Source organism: Rhagoletis zephyria, unplaced genomic scaffold (genome assembly GCF_001687245.7).
Source record: "Rhagoletis zephyria isolate East Lansing unplaced genomic scaffold, Rhagoletis_zephyria_1.1 Rzeph_scaffold_02709, whole genome shotgun sequence".
NCBI classification, from domain to species: Eukaryota; Metazoa; Arthropoda; class Insecta; order Diptera; family Tephritidae; genus Rhagoletis; species Rhagoletis zephyria.
Genome location: NW_016159793.1, coordinates 25,801 through 36,712, shown reverse-complemented (window position 1 = coordinate 36,712; position 10,912 = coordinate 25,801). Strand labels below are relative to the sequence as shown.

At 39.6% G+C, this 10,912-nt stretch overlaps 1 protein-coding gene across 1 annotated transcript in view; it reads left to right on the top strand.

Annotated features, from left to right (window-relative positions):
• Positions 1-8,610: 8,610 nt before the first annotated feature.
• The window catches only part of LOC108367510 (polyhomeotic-proximal chromatin protein-like), a gene marked incomplete at its 3' end in the record, with an annotated part of 28,079 nt that continues 25,777 nt past the window's right edge, over positions 8,611-10,912 (top strand). The window contains exons 1-2 of the mRNA XM_017622129.1: positions 8,611-9,227; positions 9,486-9,609. Of these exons, the coding sequence (XP_017477618.1) occupies positions 9,575-9,609 (35 nt within the window). The remainder of the gene's footprint in view (positions 9,228-9,485; positions 9,610-10,912) is intronic.

Here is a 10,912-nt window from a genome sequence, read left to right as displayed (position 1 = left end):
AAAGTTAAGCATTCTAAAAATAGAATTATTAGCACAAACCAACAAAACCAACAACCACATGATCAAGTGAATTGCAGCGGAATAGCTGCGCTTGATTGTGTTGGCATAACAAAAATGAAAAAATAGTGGAAATAAGCAAACGATAATTTACAAGACGTCTTAGCGCGGTGCATGGGCAACTGGCTGAGTCAGTGGGATCGTCGGTTCGAATCCTACTGAAAAGAAGTCTGATGAGGAAATGTGGTGATTTCCGAAATAGCTATCACTTCTACCATTTTTTCAAATTGTTGTTTCTTTTCCACAATAAATTTTTCATTTAAAAATGGCCTCGAGCTCATTATAAAAATTGTTGAATATAATTGTTAAATGTCCAAAAAATAACAAAAAACAAATAATATAAAATTAGATACAATTATGTTGTTGTTTTTCTAGGGCCAAAATTTGGAATTTTTTATATCTATTTATGTAAGCTGATTTTTGGAAAGCAAAAAAAGTTTTTTTTTATCCTATGTTAAATAAAATATGTTAAGTAAAATTAAAAAATTCATGTAATAAAATGAAATCAATAGAATAAAACAATAAAATAAAGTAAAACGAATTAAAGTATGTAAAATAAATGATATGTGTAAACTAAATTAAGATAAAATACAAATTAAAAAAAATATTTATGTAATCAAAAAAAATCAAATAATGTGAGAAATTAAAATATATATAAATTATAGTAAAACAATCTATGTAAAATACAAAAGATTAATAAGTTAAAAAATTTGTTTAAATTAAAAAAAAAAATATTTAATGAAAAACTTAAACTAAATTTAATAAAAATAAAATAAAAACAAAATATAAAGGTATAATAATAAAAGATTAAATTAAATAGAATCAAAAATAAAACAAAACAATATAAAATAAGATAAAGTAAATTAAAAGTATAATAAAACAAAATTAAATAAAGTTGAACGAAATGAAATAAAATAAAAATATAATATTTGTTTTTGTAATTTTATGGCCTTATAACAATTATATTCAACAATTTTTATTGAGCTTGAGGCCGTTTTTTAATGAAAACTTATTGTGGAAAAGCAAAAATTATTTGAAAAAATGGTAGAAGTGATAGCTATGTATTTCGGAAATCACCACATTTCCTCATCAAACTTCTTCAGTTGCAACTGGCTGAGTCAGTTCGAATCCTACTGAAAGAAGTCTGATGAGGAAATATGGTGATATCCGAAATACATAGCTATCACTTCTACCATTTTTTCAAATAATTTTTGCTTTTCCACAATAAGTTTTCATTAAAAAACGGTCTCAAGCTCCATAAAAATTGTTGAATAAAAATATAATAAGTAAAATAAGCACATACGAATTAGATTACAAAATGGTATAAATCAAGTACGATATAAAATAACTGTCGATGAGTTATATGGAAGAAGATGCTCAATACCTTCGTAAAAAAAATATCTAAACACTCAACGGTGATTTTTAGCGACTTCAAACTTGCACCTTATTAGAATAAAATTAAATGGGCTATAAAACTGCATACTTGAAAATTTTCTAAACATTCTAGATAAAAAGTTGGAATTTTGAAACTTTTATTTATTTGGTTTCTGTTATAAGTCGAACAAAATTTTAAATGAAAATTATTAAAAATAAATAAAGAGGAGTTGCAAACAATATCATTTTAATTTTTGATGCTATTATTTTGACCGCAGCTATGCATATGTATGTATGTTGTAGTTTTTTCTATGAGGTTACCGAAAGTGTGGCATATATTTAGGCGTTATGTTTTGAAAGTTGTTGCTGGAAGTGTCTTCAGGGTGGCGTTTGTCTCTAGGAAAGAGTCTTTATGTTTTACTTAAAGACAGGTACCTAAGGCCATAGCTGCCTTTTACAACTGTAGAGGAGCAATCGACCAAAAATGGGATCTATTTCTGTCCAGCCCCAAACCTTCATTTAGAAATAAAAAGTTTTAAATAAGGCAGAGTTTCCCTGCATTGTGGCGATGAAAAATGTATATGTGGGAATTTTTTTCATTTGAATCGGCAATAAAACCTCTTTTAACCCCTACACTTGGCGTTTGATAAGCTAGGCTCCACTGAACCGCTTTTATTTTTGGTGTACATGCGTTCCTATTGCAAGCCTAAACGTTTCGGTACCGAGTATCGAAAGTATTGAATGCTTTTTAAATCGGTACCGAGTATCGATCAATACTTAGAAAGTATCGACTCAGCACATCACTACTGAAAGAATGAATACGATTGGATATTATTATGGGGATGCAATGCACCCTAAAAAATTTAGAAGCTAAATAGCTGGAAAATGTGACCATAAATTCTGAAACAGTTCCTAACTGGCGCAAATCACTTAATGTGATCGCAGAGCAGTTTGGTGTGGCTACTGGGACACAGTGACAACCAGGAAATGACATACGAGCGAGTGGGCGAACTTCGACTCTACTATCACCAGCCTGCAAGAAGACAGGCATGCAGTTTTGGGAAAACAACCACCAACCGTTGACGAGACAGAGCTTCGACTGCCTCGGGAGACCCGCACCACACTTGCCCCACCTCACTCTGCCTACTGCAGCAGGCTCAACTCATACCTGAGCAGAATAAATCCTGGCATACTTAACCTATGTCCGGCATGTGGAGAGTCTCCGCACGAGTGTGAATATCTCTTCACATACCCGTAAAAACCAACTCAGCTAACACCCCACTTGGTTCTACTCCGTCCGAGTTGCACGCTTCCTGGGCCTTCCGTTGGCTGAGCTTGATGACAACGTGACAAACCGATCTAGGCAGGATTAAGTAAGCCGCTAGAACAACAACAAGGAAAGGCATATCGCAAGCTCTCTGCACGCTCATACTAAGGGAACACTTACGCAAAGAAGCCGAGACCACATGGGAACATATTAATAACAAATCTTGATAGGCAGACAGCTGAACACCTCTCGTTCAACCGCTATGACTTCTGCAGAAGCTGTCACGAAGAAAAATAGCCTGAAATAGGCATTTACCCCGCGATTGTCCTATTCTCTGCAGAGGAAGACACACATTTCTGAAGAAAGGAATTGTCGGTGGTCTCAGCGCAGCCATCTCGTATACTCCACCAACTAGTTCAAAAAGGTCTGTGGGTTCGGGATCCATGTGATATCACAAATTGGATCTCCATTGGTCCCAGGTGGGCTGGCTTTCATCTGCAGTGGAGTTCTGACAATCGCTACGCAAAATTTTCGAGGCCAAAGCTCTCTAAATGAAAATCAGTGGGGCCTAAAAGTATGCAACAACAAAAGCAACAGATGTAATGTGTAATGAGCTAAATCTGATAGTATGAGGAGAAACTTCAACCTACCTGGCTACCTGCTGAAGACGCAAGAGAGACTGATTGCCCTGCACATAAGAAACTTCCTGTGGAAACCGCCGGAATCTTTATCTCTGCTCTGGATAGTAATCGTAAACGACTTGCTAGAAGACAGAATGTGGGGCGATTGCCTATGCAGATGACATCCTCTATAATACGATATAAGGTTATCTATTATAATTATTACGTTGGGTGAACCCTAATCCAGCCTTAAGATATTGAGCACATTGAAGGGTGCCATGTTTGAATTTTTACTGGGGAAGATAATCGTTCGTGTATCAGTCTGCGTTCCATGATACGCGGGCAATCACATTGAATATACTCTAAAAGCCCCATTTTATTCAAATTCTTCCTTTCCTTATCCCCTTTGACTTCCGACAGTGCATTTGGGGTCTTGACTATTCGACATAATATTTATTTAGACCCATTTGTCCCTCTATAAAGACATCCTTGAACACATATGTGCCCATTGACGGAGTTTTCTGGAATCTTGGTTTAAGTACTCCTACGCCTGTACTTCCATCGTTCAACTGAAGATCCGTCGGTATACATACCCTACTTGGCTCCCTTTGTCAATCATAGATATTATCACTCCACAGCAGTCCCTTGCAAAAATTCGCTCCTTGTAGGGCTTTTCCAAGGATAATGTCGGTAGCATTATGTCTGTGAACTTGAAAGCGGTATCCTCCAGAAATAGCTTTAACTCCTCCAAGTGACCCCAAAAAACCCTAATTTTCATGCTGATTACATTGGCACTCCACATTCAAAAGATGTGAGTTCCAATTGAGTCTATTGTCCAGAATTACCCCGAGATACTTCGTCTCTTTTGAGAACTCAATTTCTGTCCCTGCTAAGCTGGGTCTAGTCAAGCTGGCTTTCCATTTTTTGGTGAATGGGACAATGGTTGACTTCAGTGAGTGTAATGATAATCCCTTTGCACCACACCCGTCTTCCTTTAATCTGAGCGTAGCTTGTAAACGTGATGCCCCAAAGCTCATGGCGTTCATTCGCATCGCAGCCAATGATCAAATCCAGTGCACGTGACCGGGCGTGTGGCTGCTTCTCCTCGTATGCGCAGTGTGCGAACGTAGGCATGAAGCTGCGCTCACGCCTGTGCTCACATCCCAACGATAAAAGATCCCCAGCGCTGTATGGGGCGAAAAGAAATATAATATTAAAGCTCTTTTTAACCAGTATACAGTATCTACATATCTTACCTTTCTCGTTGGAGTGAACAGACGGTAGGCACACATACCTAGCCCAGTGTGCCTAACTTGTACAAGTCAAGGTTTTTGGACTAGCGACGCATCAATTTCTTTGTCCAGGAAGAACTTCATCAATTTGAGAGGGGCCGAAGTGGAATTATGCAAGTTTTTTTGCACGCTAGCTTCCTCTCTAGTGGCTTGTGGCCCGACACCAGGTACACGAGCTTTAAGGGTTCCTAACCCGAACTTACCCTCCCTGAATTTAATATTGTAAAGTGACGTCTGTTCCACCGCGACCAGCATGTCACTCTCGGTCCTTGTCTTGTAAGGAATCAAAGGAACTGCGTATGCTTCGTTACGGACGTTAAATTACCTTTTCCATCTATGTCACCTTTCCCTGGCGGGCTGCCGCAGACGTGAAGAATCCCGGCGCTTCGCCGAGCAGCAGCATCTCCTCATTGGAGCCGATATTGTCGACATTGCATCGTCGTCATCGGAAGCGTTGCCGATGGTAAGACTCCGAAACTGGAGCCCTAAGCATCGGTCCTTGTCTGGCTTCTTTTTCTTACCACTGTCTACCTGCTCAAAGTAGGCTTGGAGGCAACCACTCTACCTTCCCGGTAGCATTTGTAGACTGCACAGCCGGAGAAGTCGCTGGATAGCAACGCCAGATGACCTTCACGCCCACCATCTCCCTACACCGTAATCTTTCCTTCCACGGACCGACTTTCTATACGGGCACCTCTTTCCTGGGGGCCTTCTGATAACACCTTTTCGATGCATACATAAACGTAGTTGGCTGTGGCCCGTTAGATAGAGAGTAGTATGATGTTATTTATGTTTAATTGAGACCGCATGTTAGGTCTCTTGAAAGGGTAACCACAGAGCGTGGCCCCCCTATGACCTCCATCGGCTCGCAGTACTTACTGCGTTCAGAGTGTACCCACTCAGTAATTATGGTTCTCGAAGACGACCAATTAAGACCACACAATGGTCCCGGTCCCATGAAGGCAGTTAAGGGTTCTTCTCGCCACAGCTCGTCAGCGACCTCGTGGCTTTCGATCCCAAAGTGGCCCGCCACCATTGAATGCAGAAAGGTTATCCACAGGCTGGCATCTGAATAATCCCTGGGACGTAAATATACTGGAATCACCGATTAAAGACTAAACTAAGANACGACCTCGTGGCTTTCGATCCCAAAGTGGCCCGCCACCATTGAATGCAGAAAGGTTATCCACAGGCTGGCATCTGAATGCTCCCTGGGACGTAAATATACTGGAATCACCGATTAAAGACTAAACTAAGAGAAGGTAAATACCAGATGGGCCCCGAAACCCAACTGCCAAGTCAAAAATTGATCTAAAGCGTTCCAAAACTCTCACTGCCTACGTGTGCTTCCTTGCTCTTACACCGTAGCAGCCACTCTAACCTAATAGCATGTAGTACATATGTATGTACATACATATATGTATGTAGCTGTATATGATATGGAATGAAGTGAAATGGAACATTTCAAAATTGTAACTTCTAAAAGTTTCCCCACCCCGATAACATAATAAATTATACGATCTGCTAAATCTAGTTGAAGAAAATGAAAGAAATGTATTCCATCGACACCACCACAGCAAATTGGATTTTCATGCCCACAGCTAAATCGCTATTCGAATAAATAGTATGTATGTAGGTATACCTACACAAGTATTTTTCAACGCCTAGGCGAAGGGTTGACGCTGCGAGAGCGGCATATTACTCGACCTCGAACGTCTCGAAGAGCGTTGCGGGAGCAGCGGCTGTCTAATGTGTTCCAGCGCATGCGCTTCCAAGTCTATTGGCGAAGAGACGCAAGAGAAATGCTATGCTACCCAAAGCGAGCGATTGTCATCTCCATCACTCATATTGATATTGGATTTGTCATCGTCAGCAATGTACAGTTGGGAACGAAAATGACAGCAACAGTATCAGCAACTATACCCTTGAACATACACATATACAATACTAAATAGTATGTACGTATGCATGCATAAATAAACATGCCTAATCTAAAGAGTGATAAAAGCGCATAAGCGCATTAGCTAATAGGCAAAGTGTAGCCCGATGGCGGTGGCGGGAGCGGCAGTTGTGACTCTATTACCGAAAAGCGCCAGCAGCCACTAGCCAACAGGGTGTGAAAGATTAAAATAAAAATGAAGAAATCTACGCCAGCGACGCAAAAACAATTACAGCAACTAAAACGACAACAACAACGACAACGCGCGCGTACATACAACAAACAATATGCAATTAAATGAAAAGTAAAAATAACATGGCGGCAATGACGGAAAGTCGACGACGTCGACGACGACGTTGAGGATCGCGGAACGCAATATGCGCACTCGCTCGGCCAACAACAAACATACACGCCGCCAGCAAGTCAATTCAAGTCCAACAAAGCGATGAGCAAAAAACAAAAGAAAAACTTACAACCTGAAATCCATTTAAAACGAAATGAAGTATGGATCTAATACAAAAACAACTACAATACCTAAGAGCCTATAGCTACGAATGCAACATTCAAAAATGGAATGGGGTTGCGCCGTCACTATCACCACTCGCGCTTTATACACTTTGTATTCGCTCGAAACATTTCAATGGGAACTCGAAATCTTTCATTTGCGAGCAAACCAAAAGTCGTCAAACATTTGTTTAAATAAAAACCAGTCGTTGTGCGGTCGCAAAGTATTAGCAACGTAGACAAAGACAACAGCAATAACAACAAGTTTGTTGATTTTCAATCAAAGATATGCTGATGGTATGCTTACGAACGTATGAAATTCGTAGGGAAGAAGACATGCACGCAACGGCAGCGCCAAAAGTGTAAAGGGGAGGAAGACAAATGACTGCTCGATAGTCATTATTTGTTGTTTTTTGCCGCATATTTCAAACCTATACACAATATGTATATTTTTTTCGTTTCGTTGCCCGAGCACATTGAATTGCTTTGCGCATGGATGGAATTATTTTGTGATTCGAACATTCGTTCGTTCCTGCTGTTGAAAAGCAGCAACAAAAACGACATAAAAATAAATTACTTTAGCAGGTAGGTAGCACACCATGAACCCCAACGAGCACACAGCTGCACACGCGTTCATATATGCACCAACAACAACAACACACGCATACTCAAACACTAACGAATACGAAAATTTTGAACGCGGTTGGCATGCACAGCACTGAAGCAGGGCGCAGCGGGCACGAACGAAGCAGGAAAAATGAAGAACGCGCGCGGGTCGTTGCTGTTGTCTCTTTGCTTGCTCGAACTGGCTTGCTGCTTGTCTGCCTGCCTGCCTGCCTGCTTTGGCCGTCATTGTGTTAATTGAAAGCAAGCATTCTTCGATAATAAAGAAGAGGGTAACAGCGATCGCACAATATATACATATAGCATAAAGTAACAGCAACAAAGCAGATGTCGGCGGGCCATTTGCCTTGGCTGTGTGTGTTTGAAAGGGGACAGGCACGGTGGCGGGCATAACAAATTCGCCAGATGTATTTTATGACATTTTTTCTTTCGCTTGCCTACTTCTGCCTTTTGCTTCTGCTGTGCGCGGTGGCGGCGGCGGCTTTTGCCTGTGTATAGCGGCAGATTGCAATCACCCCAAAAAATGTTTCACTCGCCTATGCGGGCTGTGTGCGCGCAAACGAGATGCTAATAGCGCGCGCGTATGCTTATAGCTAAGCTACTCGCACGCATACACGTTGGCCCAGCAACGCTGGTAAGCCAATTTTTCTTAACACAAGCGCACTTTTGTTCTTGTTGTTTTTTGTACTTCATTTTTTTTTCTAACCGTACATTGTGCTGTTGTTGCTCCATTGTCTGGCTGCCATCGCCTTTGCCCGCTGGCTGCTCAGTTGTTGTAGGTTGAATTACATTTGTTTTTGTTTTTCGTAATGGCGATGTTGTTATTGTTGGAAAAATGTATGTATATGCGGCTGCTGTTGCTCTTTGGACGTAGTGCTGCAGGCAGCAGGCCAGCAGAGTTGCCGTGTCAGTTGGTTTAGTTGAAGTCTGTACGTCGTCGAGTTTAGTCGCATTTTCGTTCCGTTTGCAATATTTTATTGCCGCTCGTGTGTGTGTGTGCTCTCTCAAAGTGAAAAAAGCTAGCAAGCAAAAAAACCGCCTCAGTTTTATGCACTTTTTACTTATTTAACGAGAGAGCGAGAGCCAGCCAGCCAGCCTACTCGAGCAACAACTACACAAACAAAAAGCAGCCAGTCTAGCCGCCGCTCTCAGTCGTTGGTGTGCGCCGCCAATATGAAAATCTCAATATTAGCAAGCCGCCCCATGCAGTGCTGTAGTGTATGGCCGGGGGAGTGTCGCCGTCTGCATAAAAATTAAAGTGAATTATTTATTCGAGTAGTTAAAGAAAAACAAAAAACGAAGCTACGGAATGCATTAGCATATTAACACAATCTAAATGTATATTCGTATAAGCGCCACCAGCGCAAAGTATTTATTGTGTAGCGTGTAGTGAATACAAAAGAATTTTTTTAAGTGTTTGAACTCTGACGAAGTGGAAGCCACTTTTTTTGGAGACTACCTTGCATTGGCGTTTCTTTCCGTACGCATACATACATAACTGTGGCCTGTTTGTATAGCAGCAACAAGGGTCCCTAAGCTCCCGCATACAGGTGCTTGACCTATTTGTTTATTAACACACAAAAATATAGACGCACTCAAATTATAACAAAAAAAAACTCACAAACAAGAAAATACGCACGAAAAAATTTAGCTGCGTTAATACACAGTGCTAATTTCAGCATTTTTGTTCGTACATTTGAGTTACACACTTTTGTTGTTTCTCTCTGTCCACCTTGGTATCTCTTGCTCTGTTCAATTTGTTGCTCACTGTTTGTGTGCGTGTGCGTGTAAAGTGAAGTATTTATAAGTTGAAAAGGAAAGGAAAAGCCGAACAGAACTGACTGACTATGCTGCATGCAAACTTTTAAGTTATTTCAATTCAATTTTGCGTTGAACGATGGATCGTCGTGGATTGAAGTTTATTTCGAAAAGGTATTTCTTGTTTTTTTTTTCCATACTTTTATTTAACGACATAAGAACGTAGTAGTTGTGAGTTTTTCTAAAATTTTACTTTTGCTTTACATTATCCATACTTTATTCTCGTCTGGCGCTTTGTTTCGTACGAATTGGTGACTGTGTTCCCAAGAGACGAAAAAAGCGGGAGAGTGGTTGAAAACGCAGCAAAGTATTTGTTAGCCGAATAGTGCTGCCAGACTTTTACGATGCAGCAAAATGAAAACAATACAGAACGAAGTGCCAAGTGGCAACATAATCAAATAAAAATTACCTACGATTTATTAAAAAAAAAGATATGTATGTATAAGTTATAGGGAAAACCCAAACTCATTAAAAAGGAGGCATACTAAAGTAGATGTGTTGACATAAATTCAAATAAAAGAACTTTGTTAACAGATGTCTTTAATCTTTTTTTTTTGTAAATTGTGTCATTGTTAACTTGAGAATTTCGGATATAATATCATTTCTGCAAATTGGATTCGAACTAACAGCTCCTATGTCGGTACTCAGCAGTCTCTAGTCTCTAATGGCGACTTTTCGTGGTGAACAACGATTTTGAGACTACATATTTGGTAAGCTGTATCACATCTATAGTCTAAAAACTAGTCAGCTGATTAATCAACTGGTTTTGAGCTGTCACAACAAAAAAGCGAAAATGAAGTCAGGAAATATTTATTTAACAACAATTTTATTAGGAAAATCAGCAAAATTTAATTGAATAAAAAAATTACTTCAAACAAAAACTAAAAATCAAAAGAAAATTATATAAAAAATAATGGCGTTTTCGTTTCTACAAAAAAATTGTGCCTTTTCATTGCACGGTTATTAGTGTTTGTGCTTAGAGGGCAATGAGAAGGAACATTTATCGGTAGAAACGAAAACCTCATTAGATAGGACAATTAAATTATAATAACAACAATTAAAAAGCCCTAATTAAATAAGCAAAAAGGAAAAAGTGCACGCTAGTGCATTGCTCACCTGGCCATTGCGACTGTTGGAGCAGCGAGAGCAATATGACATTCATACATATCTATTCATTTCCATTTGGAATACACTATCAGCTGGCCATCTCTTTTTTTCGGTGAACTTTTTGTGATTCTCTTCCGATCGTCTCAAATGTAGTGACTGCACATGTGACTAACATTTATTAACCAACATTAAAATTGAGCGAATGTTTCATCGGTGAATAAGCATCAATGTATGTATGTATACCAATCGTTAGAAGAGCTTAGAAGCGATTCATAGCCACACATAAACAAATTCCAAATGTTTACAAGAT